General features: G+C 41.9%; 1 protein-coding gene across 5 annotated transcripts in view; it reads right to left on the bottom strand.

Annotated features, from left to right (window-relative positions):
* The window catches only part of CALD1 (caldesmon 1), a 188,603-nt gene that overhangs the window by 70,375 nt on the left and 91,082 nt on the right, over positions 1 to 27,146 (bottom strand). The window contains exon 1 of one of the 5 annotated variants that reach the window (XM_059171914.1): positions 2,360 to 2,599. The exons of the other annotated variants lie outside the window; for them this stretch is intronic. Within the exon in view, the coding sequence (XP_059027897.1) occupies positions 2,360 to 2,412 (53 nt within the window). The 5' untranslated portion in view covers positions 2,413 to 2,599. Of the gene's footprint in view, positions 1 to 2,359; positions 2,600 to 27,146 lie in introns of those variants that run through there. 5 annotated transcript variants of the gene reach the window in all.

The raw sequence follows: 27,146 nt of genomic DNA, 5'->3' as shown, positions 1-27,146 counted from the left end.
CTCGCATAGAGAGAAAACAGAACTGAGGAAGGTTTGTGGAGGAAGGTTTGACTGGGGCTTTGAAGGACAGGACGGAAGTAGGCAGAAGCAGGTGAGGTAGACCTCATGCCCACCTCACTCCCACCGCTTCTCTACCCCACCTCCCCCTACCCCTCCAAAACTTCTCTGGAATCCCACATTTTCATGGACTAGTTAAGGAACCCCTAATCTTGTTTAAGGCCTTTATTCCAGATGAGGGGGCTGAGGCACACAGAGTGTTCCCGTGTAGGGACCAGAGTGAGCCAAGGCATGGAGGTGGTCTGCCTACCATGAATTTGGGGAACAGTGAGCGGTCTGACTCAGCTGCAGCAGGGGCAGGTCAAAACAGCAAGGGATACTGAGGCAGACTGTAGAGAACTTCATTTGTTTTTAAGGTTAATTTGACAGAGAGATAGAGAGCACAAGTAGGCAAAGCAGCAGGCAGAGGGGAGAAGCAGGCTCTCGGCTGAGCAGAGAGCTCCACACGGGTCTCGATCCCAGGGCTCAGGGATCATGACCTGAGCAGAAGGCAGACAATTAACCAATGGGAGCCACCCAGGGGCCCCAGATTGTGGAGAACTTTGAATGTCACATTAAGGAGAAGGGGTTCCATCCTCAAAGTGGGCAGAGGAGGCGGCTGAGGACGGAATCAGAAAGGGGACAAAGACTGAGGGCAGGATGGGAGGAGAGGCAATTATAATCGTCCATGTGAGAGGCAAGAGCTCGAAATTCAGGAGATGGAGTGAGTGAAGAGGGGAAAGAGATGGAGAAAGTAAACTGACAGAACCACAGGCAGGATGGAGTGCGGAAAGTCAGAACCTGGGGGTTGAGAGAGAAACACAGGACATTCGGGCATGTGTGGACACACGGACGGGGCTCTCTCCCAGCATTCCGAGCTCTGTTGGTGGCCAGCTGTGCAACACTGGGCAAACCTTTCCCTACTGTGTGCATCACTTTCCTTATCGGAAATAAAGGAATTAAACAAGACCAGGAGTTTCTGAACTGTTCATGGAGATCTAGGATTTCAAGGAAGTTTTAGTGGAGTGGGCAGAGTCGGGGGAAGTGGAGAAAGGATGGGGAGTAGAGCGGAGGTAAGCAGTGGGGCATGATTTGGGAGTGTCGTAGGAGTGAGGAGCTCTAGATCTACACCCACCCATTCAACCAGAACATCTCCTTTATGTAACAGAAGTCCTTGTAACATTAGAGTTGCTAAGAAAAACAAAACAAAAAAACCAAAACAACTAGTTTGATAACCATTGGCCTACACAGATAACCTCTAAAACCCCTTGGAGCGCTCATACTTGAGTGAGTGATCACACTTACAGAAAGGGGTGATCCAAGAGATCTGCTAATGTGGTGGAGGTAGGTCCCGTTTTTAGGACCCCACTGAGTCCCTCTGTTTATTTGATTAACTGTTGCACAAATGCTAGAACAACTGGAACAACAATTGTCATGCTGAATCGGTGCCAAAACTCTCAAAAATGGGAAAGATTTACTGAAAGGCCATTTGGTATTCTCACTCTTGTGCGGTACCTTTTCCCAAGACCCAGTCAGTTTTCCAAACCTCATAAACACCAACATGAAAAGGGCTCTTGCCTGCGACTACAAAGACATTCACTTTGTTACCGACAGTTGTCTGGCTTTGGGTAAGTTGAGTTACCCCTCTGGGTTTCATCTCCTTGTCTACAGAATGAGAACATCGCAGCGAACAATCCTAGAGGCCCCATGTAGCTTTAACATTCCAGGGTTTCATGATCCTAAACCTTGGAGCCTGTTATCTGAACAATTCCCTGATCAATTGCATGTGCTCTCAATCTTCTTCGGTCACAGTCAGATGGTCAGTATATTAAGGGCTTTGGGCTGTTGACTTTAAGGATTGGGCAATGTGTGCTTTAGCCAAAATCTCTGACTCCTGCAAATGAATCATTCTGAGCAAAGGGCTCAGGTCTAAATTAACAGCAGATCTTTAGAAACACAATACTTTGTGGCCCAGTATTTGCAGGAGAGAAATCCTGTACCTAAGCATTATAAACCCTTGCAAATGGTCTACAAACCACCATAAAAAATGGCAAAGAGGAAAACCAATCAGAACAACTATAAAGTTTAGACCAGAAAGTTTCAGACAGGTCTGAAATTTACATACTGCCTGCCTGCCTTGGCCTCCTGATTTCTCCTCTCCCCTCCCACTCCCACAATTAAATTTTTTCCTTTCCTTTCCTTTTCTTTCTTTTTTTCTTTCTTTCTTCTTTTTTGAAACAATTCCCTTATTAAAAAAGAAAAAAAAAAGAGCAAGAAAGAAAGAAAGAAAAGTTTAAAGCGAAGAGGTAAAGCGAGCACTCACTGGGAGAGGGCGGCCAGGCTGCGTCTTCCCTGCAATCCCGATCCCCCGAGCATGTCCGCAGCTGGAAGGGTTGGAGGGTTATTGGAGGTGCTGAGACCCTCCCGGCGGTCAGGACGTGGGCCGGGCCCCTGGAGGTGCCATGTTTTCTGTGGCTGAAATGCAGGGTGCAGGATGCTCCCGTGTTCTCCCTTTGTGTTAACACTTTGGTCTGTCCCTGTGACGAAAGTCTGGGCTTGTCCTCTGCCAAATCTACTCCTCCCCACCCTTTCCCTCCGCATAGGATCATCAGAGAGCTGATTGTTATTTTTTACTGTAATCTCTCTAATAGAGGCCCATCCTGTTTAGACTGCAAAGGGCACAGATTGCTTGGAGATTTCCAGACTATTAATACTAGGTAGTAGGGGCCAGGAGTCTCAGTAGCTTTCATGATGAAGACTTTATATATTAATTACAAATAATTACAGCGAGGGAGAGAACTAGTCAAAGGAAAGTACACCAATCCATGTGCGCAGCCTTTTGGAAAATAGTTGATCATGGGATCACTTGCAGGCACAATCCAACCAAGGAGAGATCAGCAAAAATCAGCCCACCAATAAGTTCGCAGGGGTGCAGTTTTCAGGCCCTCATTCTGAGCTCTGTTCTCAATTAACATGGGTGTAGGTGCTTTCCAAAGTAAACATTTCCCACTGAGAAATCAAATCTGAGAAACTCCTCTTATCCCTTTTATCCAGGGAAAGATGGATGCAGGATATAAAAATGCAAACCCAGGGCAAAGGGGAGAAGAGAGACCGCCCTGCCAGTGAACTGCCAGATCATACAGGGTGTTTGGTGCTCACGGCCCTCGATAGACTGAGGGCAACAGCCTGCCTGGGAACATGTTGCAACAGCCGGGCCTGGTCTGTACCCAGAGCGTGCTGGTATGGTGATCTCATCAGCCACGCCATGCAAGACAGCCTGGTCAGCAACAATCTGGGAGGCAACCAACTCCTCACCCCTGAGGAGGGGGTGATGTTGATTCGATCTGGAGACGACTCTCTGACTGGGTTTGAGTGATCTTCTTCATCTCCAAGCTGCAATGATCAGACTGGTGCTGGGGAACGCGGGTACTTATTGGGCGGGCTCTCTGTCAAATAAGCAGAGCAACTCGGATCTCCACAACACAAGATGATTCTTCCGGTAAAGAGCCAGCGGGAGAAGCAATCAGCTGCCCACACTGAGAGCCCCTTTACAGAGTGAAAAACAGCTTGGAGATGTTTCTTGTCACAAACAAGGGCTCAGAAGCCCAGAGCACGTGAACGGGTCGCCCAGTGCCCGTGGAGCAGAGCTGTAGCCGCAGCTCTTGTGCTTGATTTAAAGAAGTTTAATTCGGTTAGATTTGATGCTTTTGTCATTTCAAGTCCCTAGAAGATTTGGGGTGTCTTCCTGCTTAAATACTATGCTCTCATCAAGTCACGGTTTCTAGAGCAAATACAGTTTAGCGAATTTCTAAGTTAATTATCCCCATGTATCATGATATGTACACATTTAAAGATCTCTTTGCCGTATGTTGATATATATGTATGTCTCAACGTATATTGACTACATAAAGTGCATGAGCCCCTGAAAACAGAGCTATGTCTGCCCTCACACGAGAGGCCTCAGTAGAATACTGACTTGGCCTGAGTTGCTTGTTCCAGAGCTGAGACAGACACGTGTACCGAGGCATTGCTATTCCTCTTACTACCAAAGTTTGCCCATTCAATTTTTTTCCCTTCAAAAAGTTCAGCGACTTGCTGTGGCAGGCAGAATCACACTCCTCCCAAAGACATCCATGTCCTAATCTCCAGAAGTTATGAATAGGTACGTGGCAAAAAGGGACTCGGCCCAGATGTAATTAAGTTACAGGCACTGAGATGGAGATGATCTGGATGTTCCAGATGTGTCCAGTCTAATCACCTGGTCTTTAACGTCAGACAGCCGTCTGGCTGTGGTCAGGGAGAGATGCGATTACAGAGGAATGGTCAGGGAAATGCACGTTGCTGCCGATGAAGATGGAGGAAGGGGGCCAAGGTCGAGGCCAGCCTCTAGAAGCTGGAAAGGCAAGGAAGTGGATTCTCCCGTAGAGCCTCCAGAAGAATGCAGCCCTGCCCAGGCCTTGCTTTTAGCCCAGGGCGACCTGTGTTGGACTTTGAACCTCTAGGGGGGGTAATCAGTTTGTGCTGTTTGAAGCCACCAAGTCTGTGGTTGGTTGCTGTAGCAGTGATAGCAAACTAATATATTTGATTACGGGACTCATTTGCCTTTGGGAATTCGTTTCAATGCCTGATTTTCCCCCCTTCCCAATACACTCCAATTTTAAGGTAGCAAGTAGAGTTTTGGTATATTTGAAATAAGCTCATAAAACAGTAGCTTATAAGAAAAGTGATTCTTCCAGGCCAATCTTATCTCTCTCTCTTTCTTACAACACACACACACACACACACATACACACACACCCCACCCCCCACCCCTTACCTTCCAAGCAAGAATTTAGTAATCTTCCACTGATATGCTGGTATTCATATACTAAATGCATGCTAATGGCAAGCTATACAAAGGCTATTCACCAAGCTCTTTTCCTAGCTGTAAAGATAAGAAGAGGGAAATCATGCACATTCTTTGCTGGCTCCTTGTTATTAATGGAATGCATCTGGGAAGTAGCTGTCTGTCTTCAGTTTGCGGTAGTAAAAGGAGCAGGTGTCATAACTCATGCTACTTAGTAGGGTACTGACATGGTGATAGTGAAGCAAGAAGTGAGTTTTGGACCTGGGTCAGACACCAGTGGGGAAACAGGAAGAACACAAAGGCCCATGAAAGGGAGACTGGATGCATTTGAGAGGCGGGGAGAGAAGTGAACCATGAGCTCAGAGCAGGGCTGGCATCCACAACTTCCAAGTAGCCCTCTGGTGTCTGGCTAGATAGGGCTAGAGAGGAGAGAGGAGGGAAATTAGGGAGACATAGCAAAGATTCATTTGTGCACAGTGTTATGTTCCTGCAGAGACCAGCAGGCATCCATGCTTTCACCCTGTAGCACAGACAGGGTGCTCAGCATCCAGCTTCCAGAACTGGAGTTTCTGAAAACTGGATTAATCCGTTGGTACTGCAAACAACTGAGGCAGTCATCTATCCTTCAGCAAGAGCATGGGGAATCACACGTCGGACATTTCAGGATTCTTACTAGGGAAAATGGAAGTCTGGGCCAGTCTCAAATTACTCATAGCATCCTTCATTTCTGGATACTATATTTAATTTTTTATCAAAGAGAGCCTGTGCTGAGAAGATTTGGAGGAGGTCAGTGAGATAGAAGGAACAGCTCCCACCACAGGGTGGTCCTTTATTAATAAAATATGATTTTAAAAAAATAACTTCATGGAGGTAGGAGACTGGACCACATGATCTGTTCCAGACTTTACAGTCTGAAATGGTTGTTTGAGAACAGCTTCTACCTTGGAACAATTCCCTAGGGAAAAGAGAGGTATGTGGGAAGCGCCTGTGTACTGGCCTAATGCACTTTAGACACACACACACATACACACACACACACACACACACACACACACACACACACAGACACTTACTTCCTACAGAAACTCAAACCCCAAAGACATCTACTCACTTGAAAGGCAACAGTTCAATAATGTAAAGGGAGTTTTTAAAAAGCCTCCTGAACAATATTTTCTTACAGAGAAATTCATAGACTCTATATCCTCAGAATGAGGGCATTTGCAACATTTTACCCAGACAGCTACTCATCAAGGGGTGGACAGGAATGGAACGAAAGGGGTTAACTACCTCTCTGCAGGCAGACCCTCTTTCCTTCTTTCCTTGAGCCCCTTTTTGTCTTCCCTCCACAGCTCAAGGCCTCTCTACCCCCATAACACTGAGCTTGTGCCCTTGAACGATACTGCTTTCTATTGCCTGGTGATCGTGCATTTTAATGTATCCTCCTAAGAAAGCTTGCCATGAAATACTCCTCCCTTTATCCAGGTCCCACTGCAGAAATTACAGATGCCTCTTCTCTCTTTCTTCTGCTTTCTCCCTTCCAGTAGTGCCTTTTCCTTGCCTCTCCTGCCCCATTGTGTCTTGGCTGATGTCTTCCTAGTTCCGGCTGGGTCTTCCTGTAGGGGTCTGTGATATGTTGCCTGCGGCTGGAGGAACAAACGGATTGCTATGGAAAAGTCACCGTTTACCCCTGACCCTACTCTTTCTGTGCAACAACCTGTCCTTCACTAGTATCCTTGTGGCCTTGGCTGACACAATTCTCTGAACTACTCCTTGTGAGATCTGTCCATAGGCCTGTAACAGGTCTTGGGCACTACCCTCTCTTATCTCCCTTACGATAGTGGCTATGTAGTTTGTCCCAACAGGTACCCCCTTAACCCCTCCTCACGTGATACCATTTGAATACATACTACGAGCCAGTCACCTAGGGACCTGCTGTAGGGAATCCAAAGATGAGAAGGTCAGCCCCAAAGGAAGGCAAGATATGCATACAAAAATTGTAATACAAGATAGGAAGTGAACCGTACTCTGCAAGCAGCAGGGCTGAAGAACTTGTGCTTCAAAGACGACATCCCGAGATCAAGGCCCCCGTGTTTAATCGCCCTTATGCTCAATTTATTCTGTTACTGAACTACACTTCCTGTTGCTGAAATATCTCTATCAGGGCCACAGGTATTAAATCATCCTGTAGCCTCGTCATTTCTAGGCTAGATGCCAGTGCCTATTTTCCATTCTTTTAATATCAGCCTGAAATACAACAACTCTTCAAGCAGGAAACCAAAATTGGACATAATAAAGGTCTGACCAAGGCTGAATGTGCCTGGATGAAGGCCCAGCGCTGCCTGCCATGTTCCTGTTAACACATCTTAATGTCGTTTTCGCATTGATAACAGCATCTCTTACAGAGATCACTCATTCATTTCTGTGCTAAATCCAGGACTTTTTTTTTTCTCTCCTTCCTCTCTAGATCTGTCACTTCATCAGTCTACTTCCAGCATTTACTGTGAAGCTAGTTTTGTTGTTGTTATTTGCCCCTCACAGAGAAAGCTCCAGACTGTTTTCAGAGGCCCATCTTTCAACTCTTTCAGGATATTGTTTTGTATTTTTTTGGTCAAAGGTCTCGGGAACTGAGGAACACAAAACCTGATTTCAAAAAGGGAGGAAAAGATCTTTCAAAGGGCACCTCCCTGAATTTCAAAAGCTAGGAAGTCTATTGATTTGAGGCAACACTGAGTTCAAGGTTCTAGGTTGAACTAACAGTGTACTGATGTATTTCTTGCTCCACTTGCTAGGCTGTAAGCTCCTAGAGCAGGGGTACTGTGTCCCAGCCATCTTCGTCCCATTGTTCCTGTTAGCACAGTGCCTGGCAGAGAGCAGGCCTTCTATATGTGCTGCATAAAAGATTTAGTGCACATGGATTCATAATGAGCAAATCATTACTTTGACCAAGTGGATTTATTTTGTTTGTAATTGAGTCAAAATGGAAGGATGAGTGATGGGAATGGTGGCCTGGCCTCAAGTTTTATTGTGCCCACCAATGGAATTGACTGGAATTGAGATGCATCTGGGTGTGACTGAGTAATGACATGGGTCAAAGGTGGGGGGCAATTTGCATGGGGGTCTGGATAGTTGTTGGCTCTCACATGCCTTGGAATTGGCCCCTCAGCCCCCAGCCCCAACTGCCACATATCTGTGCCCTGAGGAAAAGCAGAGTGCAGAGAAGCTGAAGCTGTTTCCACAACATGTTTGCTGAGTCTAGGCCAACCTTTGGTGCCTGAATGACAAAGAGTAGCAGAGCAGAGGACAGAGTTACCAGTCCTATATCTGTCCAGAGCACAACATGGTTCTGAACACAACATGGTTCTGAAATTCTAGAGGGCTGAAGGGAATGTGGGGCCACTTTGGTAGCTTGAAAGTCTAGAGGCACAAGGATACCGGATGGTGCCTTTGACACAGAGGCCCAGGGTCTCAGGGTGGGCAACGGGGCTGAGGCAGTGGAGGCACCTCTGAAATGACCTGGTGGCAGAGCAGGGGCCGGGGCCTCATGGGGATAGGGGCCTAGCAGCAAGGAGCCATGGGAGGCTGCATGTGGCACATGATCTTGTGTGAGACAGACTTCCAGAAACAATCAGAGAGGACCTTTTCTTTTTTTCTTTTTTTAAATTGGTAGTGGGGTGTGGTGGTCATCCTGCATGAGCAGGAGCATTAAGAAGTATATTACTAGTAATGTGATTCTATTGATAATCATAGGCAGATTCTGATTGAAGATACATGGATAACAGCTATCAGTGTTCTGCACCTTTTTTTTTTAAATTTTTTATTTTTAATAAACATATATTTTTATCCCCAGGGGTACAGGTCTGTGAATCGCCAGGTTTACACACTTCACAGCACTCACCAAAGCACATACCCTCCCCAATGTCCATAACCCCACCCCCCTTCTGCATTCTGCACCTTTTTAAACTTACATTTTGCTCTTTTGTTTTTGTTTTTATTTTATTTTTTAAGGATTTTATTTATTCGAGAGAGAGCAAGAGAGAGAGTGAGAACACAAACAGGGGGAGGGGTGGAGGGGAGAGGGAGAAGCAGACCCCCCTCTGAGCAGGGAGCCCAACAACACAGGACTTGATCCTAGGACCCTGAGATCATGACCTGAGCCAAAGGCAATCACTTTACCAACTGAGCCACCCAGGCGCCCCATTCTGAAATCTTTTAGACAAACAAAAAGGAATAAGGAAAAATCATAATGAACATCTATGTGCTCACCATCTGGCTGAGAAATAAAAATTTCAAAGTAACTTAGTGCCCCTGTGCTCTTTTAGAATAGCATTCTCTCCCTTCCCTCCTGGAGGCAGTGCTTCTCCTGAATCTGTGTTCAATCCACTTTCTTGCAAGCTACTCCTTTGGGCCACTTGCCGCATTCCAGGGCGATCACCATCAATGCCACCATCATGTGTATTTGGTTCTAGGATGAATCGGGATGGGAGTGCAGGAATGAGACATCCTTTCACTCTGTCTTGATGCTTCTGTTATTTCTCGTGGGGAAATGCTGGTCCCCTCACCATGACGCTACCACTCCGTGAAAAGGAGGGCATTCTCTTCTTCTCAAGGCCAATCCTTGAGGCCCAGCATTCCACTGCTGGCTCTTCCCCTTAGGCATATCCTGACCTCTAGTTGTATCCCACTGTCAACCTAACACACGTCTTCAATCAGTGCACTGCATCCTAACATTTATCATAAAGGGGACTTTTGTTCGGTGCAAAGATTATTAGCATTTGCCACCATTTGCCTGTTATTTCCTGAAGCTTTCTGGTTTTGACCCAACAAAGCTGTTCCTTTTTCTTTTGCTTAGCCTTTTAAAATCCCCTTTACGTCTCTGAATTCTAGTGATTCTTGAAGAACCAGTGTCCAGCCCGAACCTGCATGAAGTTTCCGCACATGAGACTACTTCTTCATACTTTGCCATCTCAGGAGGAAAGATAAGAATATTTGAGCCTATCCTTATATGCGTGCATTTGAGAAATAGTTATGTTGTCACATGTGAGTCAGCCCCTCCAGCTAACTTGCTGTGAGGCTCCCCATTTCTGTTTAAACCCATTTGCAGCAATTATTTAGGTCTACTCATTTTTTTTTTAAGATTTTTTATTTTTTTTAATTTATTTGACAGAGAGACATCACAAGTAGGCAGAGAGGCAGGCAGAGAGAGAGAGAGAGAGAGGAGGAAGCAGGCTCCCTGCTGAGCAGAGAGCCCCATGCGGGACTCAATCCCAGGACCCTAAGATCATGAAAATCTTTTTCTTTTTTGTAAAGATTATTTATTTATTTATTTGACAGACAGATCACAAGTAGGCAGAGAGAGAGAGGAAGGGAAGCAGGCTCCCTGCCAAGCAGAGAGCCCAACTGGGGGCTCGATCCCAGAACTCTGGGATCATGACCTGAGCCGAAGGCAGAGGCTTTAACCCACTGAGCCACCCAGGTGCCCCCTAGGTCTACTCTTTAAGCTCTTTGTAAAGTTTTGGATTTTTAACCAGCCAGACTATTTTCTTTCCCTGGAGAGAAAAGTTTCTACCTAAAAAGGATCATGCCTCCAACTCCTCCTTTGCCCTCCAGCTTGAAATATATCTTAAAAAATAATAAAATAGTGCTTGGAAACAGTAGGGTTCTAACAACAGCTATTTGACCGTATGCTTGCTAGTGCATATCTATAAAACCCTGGTTCTGGTCTCAGTGAAAATAATTATATATATCTTATATAATTCTAGGAAAGAAGTATGTACAGGAAGGATATGATTTCTACCCAAAGGAAGCTGAATACAGGCCATAGTGAAATGCTTTAGAATGTAGAATTTGTGGGGTGCATGGGTGGCTCAGTCAGGTAAATAACCAACTCTTAATTTTGGCTCAGGTCATGATCCCAGGGTTGTGAGACTGCTGGATGTGGGGCTTGCTTAAGATTCTCTCTCCCTCTCCTTCCATCCACCCACCCCTAAAAAAGAAAAAAAAAAAAAAAAAAAAAAAGGAATGTGCACTTTATCATCCATAGATAGAACTGATGGGAAGGAAATTAAGAAACTAGCATTCTAACTCTAAGGATATAATTCGAGTGTAAGAAAAAAGGTCAGATCTTCAAAGGAAGCATGTTCATTCATAAGTCACAGGTTTCTCAGTGTATATCACTCTTGTTGAAAGTATCTAAATAGTTCCACGACCATAAATTTATTTGCTGGTGTCCACTTTCTGCATCTAGATATTAAATTTACACATGGCTTTTATAGCTAGAATCAAATCCAGATTTTTTTCTGGGGGTGGGGAGGACAGGATTGGAGTAAAACATGTATTTGTTCTATTGCTAGAAAAAGAGTCCATTATTTCGGATACTTGGGGTGTAGAGATTACTATTATATTATAAAAATGATACTTGGTTAGGTACTGTCCTATTTTGGACTTAATAAATAAATAAATTATAACTTTTCGCTGTTAGAGATTTTTCCTAAAACCTCACTTGCACCTGAAAAAGCCTAGAACAGTGTTAGACATGTAGACACTTGACAAATACTTGTCATTTGCTCTCCCAGGTTGAAGAGTGACAACAATAGAGTAGAGATGCTGCCACAATAAGGCCTGTTGGCTGGTCCTCCTAGAGGCTTCCCCTGACTGGCCTTTTTTGGAGCATTCAGTATAGTACAGGATCTAGAAGCTCTGCTGCACCGCCAAATGGATTTTGGGAGTTCTTGAAGTGGATAGGTCTCAGGGAGACCTATTGGCTTCCAGACTCACAAGGCACTGATGTATACATCAGAATGCTAATTAATGCCAATTAGTTAAGGGAATGAATGACCTCCCTCTTTAGTGCCTGGAGAGCTCTCATACTCTCACCATTCCCCAAAGCCATAATATAAGAAAGTCTCACAGTCCCCAGAGAATGCTTCATGAGGGTGAAGTCAGAGCACAGGGAGGCAAAATTGTCATGAGGAATATTCTACCCAAGCCAAGGGAAGACGTGAGGAAATATCTCCCTCAGGGGAGAGAATACTTCTCATGTCATAAGACTGAACAAACCCTGAGATTCCGTCTATTTCATCTGGATAGTCCCAGATGCCACCACCAACCCTGGGCTTGGACTTGGTATTCATGCAAACCTCTTCCACTGGCCCATTCTTGGTTCAGACTTGCTAACACACAGATGATTTAGACTGAATATTCTTGTCCTTGAAAAATTCATATGTTGAAATTCTAACCCCCCCCCCCCCCAGTGATGGTATAAGGAGGTGGGAACTCTGGGAGGTAATTAGAGGTCATGAAAGTGAGGTCCTCACGAGTGGGATTAGTGCCCTTTTAAGAAAAGACACAAGGCAGCTTGCTTTTTTTCTCCACCAAATGAGGATACAACAAGAAAACGGCCAACTACAAATTAGGAAGTGGGCCCTTGCTAGATAACGGATCTGCCGGCACCTTGATCTTGGATTTCTCAGCCTTCAGAATTGCAAGAAATAAATGTCTGTTGTTTAAGCTATCCGGTCTATGTTATTCTCTTATAGCAGCCCCAAATGACTAAGATAATAGATTACAGTTAGCTTACACTTGATTACATCTGGGAGACCTAATGTAATTCAACACTTATGTGTTGAATTTATTATTAGAAATTGTCTTTTGTAGAATTCTTGCATGACTTTATGGTGGCAGCTTGAGAGAGGAGATTAGAAATAGACTAGGAGAAAAGCTTTTCAGCTTTAAGATGCTATTTTACTTTGAAGTTATTGAGCAATGAAATCAAGCTATCATTAGGATCAAGGCAGGAAAAGCAAATGGAGCTCTTTTTTTTTTTTCATTAATTATAGAATAGAACCAGGCAGGTTTTTTCAGTGTAAACATTTAATTAAAAAAGCATATTCATTTTTCTCATTTAAAAGCCAAAATCCACCTGGGAAGCTTTTTAATTTTAAGACCTCATGAAGACAACAAAGAAAAGAAAATAGATAACACTTAACACAAAAAATAGCAGACAGACATTTTAAATTCGAGAGCCAATGATCTGAAATACACATCCAGCTTTCTAAACTATGTTGCAGAGTAGAGAGTGCTGATGTAATTTAAGATTCTCCTAGGTATTTCAGAATTCAGAGGCTTTCTAGGATAACTTCAAATTATCTTTCCTTCTAAACTTTTTCAGTGGATCTAAGAATTAAAAATGAAATTAAAAATGAAAAGATACAATTGTGAGGGTGTGCTATGGTACTTTGGGTATTACCTGTCCTAGGCTATTTCAACGCACTAACTTTATCCTAAATGTAAATTTTATGCTAACAAATGTAACCAAAGGGCATCCTTTTATAATAAAGAAACTCAGTGCCTCTTGTAGAATGTGTTGTATCACAGTCAATGTGAACTGAATTAATCTGAATCCTAATCTAGAGTTCTGACTAATAGTTATTTATAACCCCTCTCCCCTTTCTTCTAAATCATACTTTTTTGAGGTATATGTATTTATTAAAATAAAAAAAAATCCTACTTCACTGAAAATAAAATTAACCTCCCATATCTTGCTTGGATAAATGAACTCTCATGTATTTCTTTAATCTTTCGTTTCTTGGTTCATTACTACATTCTAATACTAGAAAATCTGCTATTTAGAGTCCAATCTTGAGATTTAATTTGCATGTTAAATACTCTTTACTTCAGAAAGAGTATTCCTGAATACTCTTTCTGAAGAGTGTTCAGATGAATGCTAGCCTGAGGTTGGTCCTACTCCTCATCTACTTTGGCCCATCCTCCTGGGATTAACCGAAGGTTACTCAGACAACAGATTTGGTCTTCCATTAGAAGCTAGAAATTAGGGGCGCCTGGGTGGCTCAGTGAGTTAAAGCCTCTGCCTTCGGCTCGGGTCGGGATCCCAGGGTCCTGGGATCGAGCCCCACATCGGGCTCTCTGCTCCGTGGAGAGCCTGCTTCCTCCTGTCTCTCTGCCTGCCTCTCTGCCTACTTGTCATCTCTATCAAATAAATAAATAAAATCTTAAAAAAAAAAAAGAAGCTAGAAATTAGAAAATTGGGGGGTAATATAGCTTGTTCACTGTTGGACTGCTTAGGGTTTGGTATGAAACCTATAATTTGATAATTATCTGTCCTGATAATGCAAATGTTAATTACAAATAATAATAAAGGGTTTGAGCGTCAGAGCAAATAGGCCCACTAAAGGGAATTAATTCTTACCACATTAATATTATTTGCCTCCATGATGCAACTGAATAAGCATAACGGTCAAAAGTTTACGAGGTAGTGGTTCAATAATCCTTAGTAATCAGAGAAACCCATGAGATGAGTTTCTTCATATCTCTAGAGAAAAGATAGGGAGTCAAAATTCCAGTGGCACAGCAAGGGAGTGATAGAATCCCAAGGAAGACATGGATGGTGTCAGTATTTGGGGAACATCACAAAGATCACTAACATTTCTGCCGCCTATAAATATCTTGGCAACGTGAACAAGATTCTGCCTTGGCACACAGATGTGAACTGAAGTAGCCATTAGCTTCTTCCTTGATTCATACTGCATACTGGTCTTTGGGGAAATAAAAGTAAGATGTAGTTTTTAATGCAGAGTTGCTCTTAATTTGGTGGGGTGAAATAGATCTATGAACAAATAAGCATATGAAATAGTCAAAATAAAAATAGTAATAATTGATATAACCGATGTTAATAATAACATAAGACCATAATCAATATACGTTTAAAGAGCCATGGGCAACTCAAGGTGGGAAATCAGTCACTTTGACAGGGGACCTCTGGGAAGATGTTTTCCAGAGGATGGCAGCCGAGCTGGGCCTTCTGGCTGAGTAAGAGTTCACCAGTTACAAGAGGTTCAGGAGGGAAAAGACAGTGGTGTGGAAGAGCATAGAATCCCACTAAGCCTGAAGACCTTTGCTAAGTTAGATGCAAAACCAGAAAAGGAAATAACCCACAGACAGCACGGTTTAATTTTGATTGGGATAAAGCCATCATTTTAAATCTTCTGAATTTTCTCCTTAATTGATGACTAAAGGAAAGGGCAGATAAAATGGCTTGGCTTTTTCCAATCTGCAGTTAAGCCCTCTCCAGAGCGATGGGATCTAGGGAAAGTGACACGTAACATTTTACAGCATTTTCTCTGTGTCTGATTTTTGGAAGCCTAGAATGCCTGAGGGCCAGTGATATTACAGAAGATAGCCAAGCATGAAGTATGAAAATTCCTTTGGAACCCAGGATACGATCAGAATGAAACTTGCAACTCAACAGAGAGAAATAGAAGTGAATCCGATTTAATGAATCATACAGGCTCCTCTACATAAGAAACATGTCATGTGAACCACCCTATATGTTTTTTATGGCATCTGTTCCTATCTCATTTGATTTTCTCAGCCACCCTGAGAAGTGCTAGTTCTGTTTGACAGGTGAGGAAGTCCAGATCTGCTAGTTTTATCCAGTGTCTTCTTTTACCCTTGATCTAAAAGGTAATTTTGTGCAGTCAGAGGCACTTGTATGGGTTGGGCACAGCCAAATGCAGAGGAACAAGTACCGGAGTTGGAATAAATGACAGTTTCCAGATCTGGTCCAGGCACCGACTGCATGCTCTTCGACACGTTACCCATCAAGTCCAGGTCTAGTGATCTGCATTTGCAAACTCTTTTCCAAGAATGTAGAACAGAGAGTCTCAATTTCTGACCATAGAACCCAATGGGAGACAAGAATATGCCTCCTAGCAGTAATTGCACTCAGGAGGCATTCTCAGGGAAAACCAGCTTCTTCCTACAGGCTATGCCTCCCCAATTCAGCTCTTCCACAGCTCTGACAAATCCCACAATGAGAGAGAATTTATAGGCAGGTTCCTGGGATGCGAGGCACTTAGATATGAGAGCATTAGGAATTTCCGTCCTGCCTCAGCCCTGAGTTTTACAGAACTTCATTCTGTTTGGTTTGTCAGCCCTGGAGCTTTTGTGGTCCTGAGACTCTCCTAGCAGCCAGGATATACTCTGAGGATGCTGGCTCGGAAAGCAGACACATATTTGGGATATTTGGCTTTCATGGTTGGGTAGGAAGAGTTATGGCCTTTTAAAAGGGGAAGAGCAGAAAGGAAGGGCATCAGGTATCAACTCTTTCTAGACCACAGTTTTTGTCCAAGGCCCTTCAACAGTAGCTTCTCATCTTCTTCGTCAAGAGAGGACAGGGGTGCCTGGGTGGCTCAGTGGGTTAAAGCCTCTGCCTTCAGCTCAGGTCATGATCCCAGGGTCCTGGGATCCAGCCCCTCATCAGGCTCTCTGCTCTGCAGGGAGCCTGCTTCCCCGCCCCACCCCCCCACCTCTCTGCCTACTTGTAATCTCTTTTACATAAATAAATAAAGTCGTTAAAAAAAAAGAGAGAGAGGAGAAATGGTGAGGGGATATTGGATCCCCCAAAAGGGCCACACACACACACACACACACACACACACACAAAATCAAGATTTACACAAGATTTGGTGAGAGAAACAGAAGGACTGTTCAAGGAAGGAGTGGGCAGAGGTATACAACTAGTAGCATTGCCAACAGTGACTTGGGGAAGATGGCTGTGCCATTACACCTGCCGAGGCTGCTTGTCTTTGAACCAGCACGATACCCCATCACCTCATCCTGCTCGTCTGTCTGTTCACTTCCTGCCCACTTATTTTCCACATTGCTCTCTTGAGTTCCCCAGAAAGACCTGCCAATAGTGCAAGGTTTTCTGTGGGAATCAAAAATGGGTTGCCTGCTGTTTTTCTAAGTAGGCACAGCAGAGCTATGAACTCCAGAAAGAAAGGACCCTTTCATTATCTTGTTGCTGGTGCCAGCTCTAGGAGTTACCTAGCTTTCATCTGGAGAGCCCCTAAGTATGCAACGTTCGCACTGGACAATAAAATGCAGGTTAACCTTAGGCAAATAAATAGCACATATTGAGCAATCTTCTGGAAACTTATCAGTTGGCTTCCTAAATGGTATAGGAAAATGGAAGCTTGTGAAGATGTGATACAGGATTGTCCATGTCACCCACAGTGGAAAATATGAATATTGGAAGAATTTCCTATTCTAAACAACGTGCAGTTTAAAATACACTCTCCGGAGACTCTCCTGAATGTACAGGCTCATGGGTGCTATTTATAGTGGCTGATGTGTACTTTTACCAAGATTTTTATTCCAACAAAGGAACTGTATGTGATGCAGGGAGTTATTAAAATGGAAAATAAACTCTCACATTTTGACTTAGTCCATTGGTACTAATCTCAAATGCAAGGTCAGATTTCTCTAATTTAGACTAACTGGAAGAAAGGCCAGTATAAATTCTAGAACATTTTATTTATTTATTTATTTTTAAAGACTTTATTTACTTATTTGACCGACAGAGATCACAAGTAGGCAGAGAGGTAGGCAGAGAGAGAGAAAGAAGCAGGCTCCCTGCTGAGCAGAGAGCCCAATGCAGGGCTCCATCCCAGGACCCTGAGATCATGACCTGAGCCGAAGGCACAGGCTTTAACCCACTGAGCCACCCAGGAGCCCGTAGAATATTTTAAAAGAAATTCAGTTTTGGGGTGCCTGGGTGGCTCAGTAGTTAAGTGTCTGCCTATGGCTTGGGACATGATCCCAGGGTCCTGGGATCAAGCCCCGTCCTGGGCTAGCCCCGCATCGAGTTGGGCTTCCCTGCTTGGCAGATAGTCTGCTTCCCTCTCCAACTCCCCCTGCTCGTGTTTCCTCTCTCGCTGCATTTCTCTCTGTCAAATAAATAAATAAAATCTTAAAAAAAAAAAAAAAGAAATTCAGTTTTGAAAATATGTTTGAGCATACCTGCTGACTACCACTAGGCTAAGAAAACATTACAAACTTGTTTAACAGTTGCATACATGAAAATGATTTATAATTAGAAAATTAAACTTAAAAATAAGTGAATGTTTCTAAAGTTTTTTAAAAATTACATTCTTAAAAAACTGTGATGAACACTGCTTAATAGACAACACTCTAGTGAAAAGAACTAGTAATATTTACAAAGTATGCACATTATTCCTCTTTAACCTCATTCACAGATGAATGAAAATCTACTTATACAGCCTCTACATCATTCCAACATGCTCATGTCTCATCTCCAGTGGTACTTTCTTGTATTACTGCTAAGGACCTCTGGGATCATAAAGGTCAAGAACTTGGAGTTCCTGGGTGGCTCAGTTGGTTAAGTGACTGCCTTCAGCCCAGGTCATGATCCTGGAGTCCTGGGATCAAATCCCATATTGGGGTTCCTGCTTGCCAGGAAGTCTGCTTCTCCCTCTGACCCTCCCCTTCTCATGCGCTCTCTTTCTTCTCTCCCTCTCAAATAAATAAATAAAATCTTTTTTAAAAAAAAAAAAGGTCAAGAACTTCCCTAGAAGACTTGAAAGCAATTGAGATAGATTTACCTTGACTAAGAACTTGGAATAGTCTGGAATCAAATCATTTCTGTCTGCCATTCCCACCCAGCCAGATGAAGGCTGCAAATGAAGATCTCTTGTATCTGCCTGGTCAGTGAGAAAATCAATGGGCAGAATAGATAGATTCAACATACATATTTGATAGGCTTCATTACATTTTTATTTGATTTTGATGAAAATTCTTTTGTTTGTAGAGAATTCTTGGTCTGCAAAACTTCTCCAAAGTTCCCAGCCTTACATGGCAGAGGGACCCCTTTGATCCTGTGTGTTCGGAAAGACAAACTTCTTGCACTCTCATGGAACTGTGGTCTCTCATCAACACCTTCAACTGAGTCTGGAGAGAATCTTTGGAATGCTCTGATCACAGGGTCCTAGAAAAACTATCACCTAATTCATATTTTCTTATTTAGAATTTTATTTAAAAATAAATGAATTATGGGGCACCTGGGTGGTTCAGTTGGTTAAGCACCCAACTCTTGATCTCAGTTCAGGTCTTGATCTCAGGGTCATGAGTTCAAGCCCTATGTTGGGCTCCACACTGAGCACGGAGCCTATACTAAAACAAACAAAAAAATTATTCAGGATACTAATTAATTATATTGATGAAGAAGCAAGGGGATGGGATTAGAGAAGGGTCAGGAGAAAGTGTCAGTGGCATTGGAAATGTTCTAGATGTGAAGCTCAGTGATAAGCTTATAACATGCATTATAATGATTTACAACTTCTGTATAAATTATATTATTTTGCATGTATCAGCTTCTCATAATTAAAATGAATAAAATCACAAATTTAGAATAAAATGATTAAAAATTATTTTGTGAAAAATGGGTACATACTTTCTTTATATTATTAGTACAGTATTTATATATATGGTTGAGAGGGTTTTGGTTACTACCATAGTTATGTAATATGAAAAATAAAGTGATAATTCCACAAAGCAAAAGAAAACTATTTATAATACATGATTAACTGAGTATTAGATATATAATTTTTTAAGATAAAGACCTTGCTACATTAGATACCAAACTATCCTGTATTTTTTATCTTGATTTAAAACCAGTAGGGAAAATGAAAAAAGACTGTTAGAAATACGGAGGTTGATTTTCTTTTCAGCATAGAGACTTCATATCCATAATTCTGCCATCACTTTCAAGGCAGGCTGCTAAAACAGATTTGAAGCATAGTGGAGACTAGACCAAACTGTCTAATATGATAACTAAGCACATATTCATTGATTCTTGGGGATACGACCTGGAGAGGGCTTTCCTGATAGCTCCTTCCTTACCATGTCCTCTAGCCAGCCCCAAACCAGCAAACACAGGTCACATTTACTGAGCACTGGTCGAATATTAATATATATTATTTGTTTCTTTCTACCTACCTAGCCTCTATCCATCTGTCATCTATCCATCTAGTGCTACATGAAACCTTATAAGGCTGTCTTCCTCATGAGAAAATGTGATGAGAGAAGCGAAGAGTTGTCTTTTGTAACCCTGAGAGGATTCAAACCCAAATCTGAGCGATCCTGTTTTCTGGAAAGCATCAGGTCTGTGTCTCCCTTCGATGTGCCCCATCCTCTCAAAAAATGGTAGTAATAATAATGAAACACAAAATCCTCTTTAAGAAATCAAATTCGCTCTTATCTTTTACATATTTCATGAGAAAAATCCTTTGAGGGCTTTGAATTGCTAAATGAAACTGGTAAGGATGAAGAAATCCTACATAATAACTTAGTATCATAATTAAGATTTGTTTAAAGAAATCTTGCCAAGATCCTATATGCCAAATAGAAGAATCTCAAAATTGATGGCAGATAACGTTCTATTTGCAAAATCAACAGGTTTTTTTTTTTTTTTCTTGACTTGGCAAAGTTGGATTTCCAGTTCCTAACAATGAATTGTTTTCATTCTGCCTATCCACTTATCTTTCTTTTCTTTTCATTTTCTCTCTCCATGAAGTAATCTGACCTAATCTCCTTTTATTTAGAAATATTATCCATAGGGGCGCCTGGGTGGCTCAGTCATTAAGCGCCTGCCTTCGCCTCAGGTCATGGTCCTGGGGTCCCTGGATCAAGCCCCGCATCGAGCTCCCCGCTCAGCAGAAATCCTGGTTCTCCCTCTCCCGCTCCCCCTGCTTTATTCCTTCTCTTACTGTTTCTCTCTTTCAAATATATAAATAAAATCTTTTAAAAAAGAAGTATTATTCATAAATTGTTTTCAAATTAAAGAAACCCACTCTACATATAATACTTTCCAGCATATATACTTTCCCAGAAGTATGCTCAAATGTCCTAATCGATAGCCAGAGCACTTGTTCCAGACAGCTCCATTCATTCCGGGAGATGAATAACGTACAAGAAGGCTTAGTTGGATGATCTTGAGAAAGTCAGCATTCCTATACTCAAGTTCCGTAAAATGAAACTTTTACAATTCATTAGGTCAGGGATTCTTGGCCCAGCGTTTCACAGGCCCCCAGCAGGTCTGTGGGTGGAGGTCCATGATGCCACTGGAAGTAAGTGCCAAGTTTTGTGGGTACGTGTGTGCATTCTTCTTGGAGGAGGGTCTACAGCTTTCATCAGAGACAGAGTAGTGTGTGGTCCAAAAATGAAAAAGTCACTTTCCATTGCAGAAGATTATCTGTAAGGTCAGTGACAGCCGTAAGTTTTTATGAGTGATGATGTGACTAAGTCCCTATCCTAATGGTGACTATAGTCTTATTGGGAAAAATACAAAGAAAAGCCAAGAGCAGCGATGCCAACAGCCTTCCTTGGCTTGAGGGGGGAAAACCTGATCTTCTCTGTTTCTATTTTTCTGTGAAATGGGAATAACACAGAAGAGTTTTAGAGGGCAAATAAAACAATCACTGTGTCTACATATGCAAGCAAGTCACCCGAATAAGCATAAAGAACACTTCAATTAGGCCCCCAATTCTCATTTATAGTTTGTTGCTTTGAATGTTTTTTCCCCATCTTAGGGAGTTACTCTGGCATTGTAGAGAAGATGGACCTTCAGTCAAGACAACCAGTTAAAACTGAAACATGAAAAATTCCATTGATCTATCTGTTAGAGTAGAAAAGCTTTGAGATTTGGGGCAGGCAGAACCGCACTACACTCCTTAGCTTTATGAAGTTGGACACGTTACTTAAACTTTCAGCTCTACAGATGCCTCAACCATGAAATAGGGACAGTAATACCCGGGTCTGCTCTAGGATAAATGTTTGTTGCCTTCCCCTGCATTCCTATGTTGACATCTATCCCCCAGTGTGAAGGTACTTATAGCTGAGGATTGGGGGGAGGGTGATTAGAGCACGGGGATGGCATCCTCATGAAAGGAATAGGTGTCCTTGTATAAAAGCGACCCCAGAGAACAGCCCTGCCCATCTGACCATGTGAGGACACAGCAAGAAGGCAGCTGTCTAGGAACCCGGAAGCAGAACCTCATAGATCCTGATCTTGCTGGTGCCTTGATCTTGGACTGCCCAGCCTCCAGAGAGGTTTCTGTTGTTTATAAGCCATGACATCTATGGTATTCAGCCTGAACAGACTAAACAAGGCATAGGGTTGTTGTGACAATCAAATTATGTAAGGTAAATAGAGTGTACAGCTTAAGCTGGCACTTGGCTGATAATGAACAAAGACAGTTCCTTCCTTATAACACTGGATGAGATATTTGGCTGATACTCTTTTCCATTTGAGAACTACTTTGCTGAACTGAACTCTTTAGGTAAAATTCTGAGTTTTTACACAATTACTGTTTTAAATAAAAAAACGTATCATTAATGAATTAGAAAATTAACCACATGGCTAGTCTGTGATTTTTAAATCTCATATAGCAATTACATTTGTGCAGTAGACTTAGATGGAACCAAAGATTAAATTCTTTTTTTTTTTTTTTTTAATTTTATTTATTTGACAAAGAGAGAGAGAGCACAGCAGGGGGAGCAGCCCAGGGAGGGAGAGGGAGAAGCAGGTTTGCTGAGCAGGAAGCCCTACGCGGGGCTCAACCCCAGGACCCTGGAACCATGACCTGAGCTAAAGGCAGACACCTAACAACTGGGCTACCCAAGCACTCCAAAAAGATTTAACTCTTTCCCAGCCTCAACAGAAACATCTTAGCAACTACTAAGATCAGCACAGGAGAGAAGCTTTGCAGTAAGGATGCGGCATATCATAATGAATGAACTGACATGAATAAAAATTCAAATTCAGTAAAATATTATTTTGTGCCAAAGATACACTAAAACATTAATATGTTTTTAATAATAACATCTAACATATATTGAGCATATAGTATGTACCAGGCTTTGTGTTAGTTTCTCTACACAGGTTAACTAGTCTAATCTTCACAGTGACTATGAGGCAGAATAATTATTCCCATTTTTATACATAAAGAAATAGAAGCAAAGTATGTTTAAGTAATTCGTCACAAGGCCACCCAACTAGTAGTTGTCAAGTTAGGATTTGAACTCAGGTCTGTCAGACTTTGTCGCCCATATGCTTAAAAAACACATCATTCTGATTTTCCTCAGGTGACTAAAGACTGATAAATTGTGTCACACACACAGCCTATAAGAAAAATTCACTAATTTAAGTGTCAAGTGTACTGGTATATATATATATCACAATTTTCCTAAGAAGGAAGTTATAAGTCAGCATATGAGGTCCTCAAGAATCTAGATTTTCTTTGTACACCTGAAACTAAGAGCACTGTATGTTAATTACACTTGGATAAAAATATGTTAAAACATTTTTTTTAAAAGATTTTATTTATTTATTTGACAGACCAAGATCACAAGTAGGCAGAGAGGCAGGCGGGAGTGTGGGGGAAGCAGGCTCCTGGTTGAGCAGAGAGTCAGATGCAGGGCTCGATCCCAGGACCCTGAGATCATGACCTGAGCTGAAGGCAGAGGCTTTAACCCACTGAGCCACCCAGGTACCCCAGGCTGAGAAAAATACTTTTTAAAAGAATCTAGATTTTCAAGTTCCACTGAATGGCTGCCATGTTGGGTAGAGCCTTGATGCTCCACGCCACCTTAAAGTGGGATACTTTAGTGGCAGAGGAATTTACTAGGCTAGTGGAAACTGGTTCAAGTATGCCATCTTCACCATTTATAATCTCACCAATTATAAACTGACAGAGAATAAATAATGTCTATTTAGAATGAGAGAGAACACGAGAGGGAGGCTATGCATATTGTATATATATTTTGATTCTTTATGTGGCTGGACACAAACAAATAAGCAAAGATCTCTCAGGTGAAGATTATCCATCTCATTTTGTCCGTGCCCCCACATTCAAGTGGGGCTGACCCTAAATAATATCAAATAAATATAAAAACTTTACAGAAATCATTTAAAATCTCTTTCAAAAAATTACTTGAAAAGAACTTTTAACTCAAAGCAGAAATGTAGATACAAGTCTTAACACTTGTTTTGCCCCTTGGAGTGACTTGAGAGGTGAAGGATAGTTTTGAACAAATTTAGATGCTCTAATAATTTAGACAGTTCCAAAGGAATGTTTTATTTCATTTCCTAATGAGAAATAATTTTCTGATTACAGAATAACAAAAAATTGCATTTGAAAGATTCTGATTTAAAATTTCAAGACCTCAATGCTAAGCACTGTAAATAAGAGCATTTTTGTGTTTGTGTATCGTATAACCATTGATTGGCTACACTATTAAATCAGGTAAAAACCTTTTAGTGTCCAAGTCCTGGGAGGGAGCTACTTAGACTCAGTGGATTTAAAAAAATTGTTTGTTTTTCTACTATAGTAAAAATATTTACTTTCAAAATGTCTAATCATCAGTGTATTTCAGAGGCTCATAAAAATGTATGAATGAAGACAACAGCAAGAGTGTTTCCATTCTCTTTATTTATGTCTTTGAGCCTCTGAATCTGATAACGCCACTCTACAATAGGGGCCTTTCTTCTGATCAAAAAGAGAAACTCAGTGTTGGATGTGGACGGCATGAGCTGGGAATGTAATGAGTTCATGTCTTGAAAAGTGGGAGAGCTGCTTGTTGTGTGAACAAGCCAAGCACTGGGAAAAGTGTGACCGACTGAAGACCTCATGGAGAAAACTTCACTGCTGGTTTCTCAGCAGACAAACCCAAGCTCAAAACCCTTTTGGCTACATGTAAAAGAGGAACTCCACTGGAATGGGTGTCAACTTTTGTGGCTGAGACACCATCTAGCAGTCCTTCCTTGAGCCCAGATACCCATCACCTCCGCTCGAAATTCATCACTAAGTAGCAAATTCCTGCTCTTCATTTTGCCTAAGGTTCCTGGAGCCTCTGAGGAGTGCAGAAAGAAAAGCTTCATATTTTTTATTTTGTTCTGTTTTATGGTAAATGTAAAATAGTATCTTTAATTCTTTGTGTGTTTTGAGAATCAAATTAGGTAACTATAGTAATAATTAATAAAGATGCTTATTGAATAACACTCAATAGACAAAAATGATCATTCAGGAAGTGGTTAGGTAATAAATACTAGGTAATTAGTACTGTGTTAATACCTCCATGTATTACCTTTGTTTTCCCGCAAAAGCACGATAAGGTGAATATTATGTCCCCCATTTAAGAGAGGAGAAAACAAAGTTAGAAATACTGAATAATTTTTAAGCTCATTTGGGTAATTAAGTGGTAGACCTGGGATCTGAAAGCACAGGCACACCCTTGACTACTAAGCTCTACTGTTTCCCACTGCTAATGCCTTCTTGTGTGTCTTCATTTATATAGGACATATATGTTCTACTCAGACATACTGACTGCTGGTACTGTAATCAGTCCATCTTTGCCAGATATATATGAAAGGCCCAGCATTTTTTTCTACTTCTACTTTCTACTTGAGCAGGAAAAGAGCTGAATTTGACCCCTTCGAAAATATTTCCTCTTCCCTACATTTTCCCCCTTGAAATGTATGTATGCCCTGATGATACAAAAGCACCTGCGTAAATCATCCAGGGTAAGATGGATTAGGTATGCAGATAGGAGAAGAAATGGAAACACATGAGTCAAGGGTTAATGAAGATGCACACAGGCCAGTGGAAAACACATTTAAGACGCACTAAGAAACACAGAGACAAAGGCAGAGAGGGACTGAAATAAAAGATAGATATAGGAAGGGAAGCAGAATAAACACATTAATTTTTTTATCTCATGATATAGATGAAAAATAAAGAGCAAAACTATTATTTGTTCAAATAGGTAACTACTTTAAAGATACAGTTTAATTTAAGGTGTGTACAAATAGTATCTTTTACTTAGAAACAATGCACTTAGAATTTTCACTGATTCCTTGTTCAGTCTATTTTGTCTATTGCAATGTATTTGCCCCTTTTTGCTCAAGATTGCTCTGAAGTTACTAATCCTCCAAGGATATGAGCTTTGTGACTATTGGGACACTGCTTGGACTGGGACCACTTATCCCTGTGATTCAGTGTAATACCTTGTGCTTTATAAAGAGTCAATACATTTTTTTTTTTTGATGATGATGAAATGAAGTACTTCCTTCTACCAAATCATCTTAAGGACTCAAGAATGATATAGCCAGGGACGCCTGGGTGGCTCAGTTGGTTGGACGACTGCCTTCGGCTCAGGTCATGATCCCGGAGTCCCAGGATCGAGTCCCGCATCGGGCTCCCAGCTCCATGGGGAGTCTGCTTCTCCCTCTGATCTTCTCCTAGCTCATGCTCTCTCTCACTGTCTCTCTCTCAAATAAATAAATAAAATCTTTAAAAAAAAAAAAAAAAAAGAATGATATAGCCAAATGTAGGACAAGGACAAGCTGAGTAACAAAAAGATGCGCAGGCTAAGGGAAGGACAAAGAAGGGAAGGATGTATTTGATGGACCAGGCTCATAGTCAGGCTATGGAAAGCCACATGATTTCAAAGAGCCCAGATGAGAACCAGAAGAGTGAGGTGGGTGTACGACAGTCCCGGGGCAGCGTGATGCAGTGACGGCATTCTGGTCCCAAACCCGTGAAAGCCAGCAAGGCACAAAACATACGGTTAGCTTTTTAAATAACCTTTTAAATTTATTCTGAAGAATGAAATGTGTAAGAATCTGGGTTGTTTTAATTTGTGGTTATAACATCTGGTGAACGTACAAGTTTTCAATTATTTATCACTGCAAAGCTGAACTGCACCTGCTCGTCAAACCCAATAACAACTACTTGAAATAACAGGGTATTTTTATCTGGAGAGCCTTTGTGTGCAGGCAGTGGAAGTCAATAGACTTTCTCTTCTCTGTGGTGTCCCTTTCCCCACACTGTCTGCAGGGGTATAGCATACAAAGGGCACAAGCCATCTTTAATACTTTTTAAGGAGTACTGGGGTATAAATTATACTTGAGGATATAATATGTAGTGTCTTGATCATCACTTGGTTTTGACAGGTTGAAAAGCATGAAGCATACTTTTCCCAATTCTGTCATTCTGTTGGTTTACCCTCAGTGCCCAAAATAGGGCTTAGAACAGAGTAGATGCCCACTAAAAATTTATGGGAAGTGTGAATGAATGAATCTGCAGCTCTGAGCCTTGAGGCCACTCTATTTTTATTCCACCAGCACTCCTGGTCTAGGTTGAGTCCTTTCTTTTAGTTCCCTAAATCCAAAGGCCATTTAGGTCTTCTCTAGTCTGACCCTGGGAAATTATGTCTAAGGCCACAGGGTCACATTTTCCAAAATGCAAAATGCCTTACTGTTTTAAATAAAGTAATATATGACCATTAGTGAAAAAAAAAGTTAGACAATACCAAAAGCAAAAGGAATGTGAAAATGACCACCAATCCCCTAGAGAAAAACCGACTCCTGCTACAGATGAGGAAGCCA

Source organism: Mustela lutreola, chromosome 4 (genome assembly GCF_030435805.1).
Source record: "Mustela lutreola isolate mMusLut2 chromosome 4, mMusLut2.pri, whole genome shotgun sequence".
NCBI lineage: Eukaryota > Metazoa > Chordata > Mammalia > Carnivora > Mustelidae > Mustela > Mustela lutreola.
The sequence above is the reverse complement of the archived record's forward strand: the minus strand, read 5'-3'. Positions and strand labels throughout refer to the sequence as shown.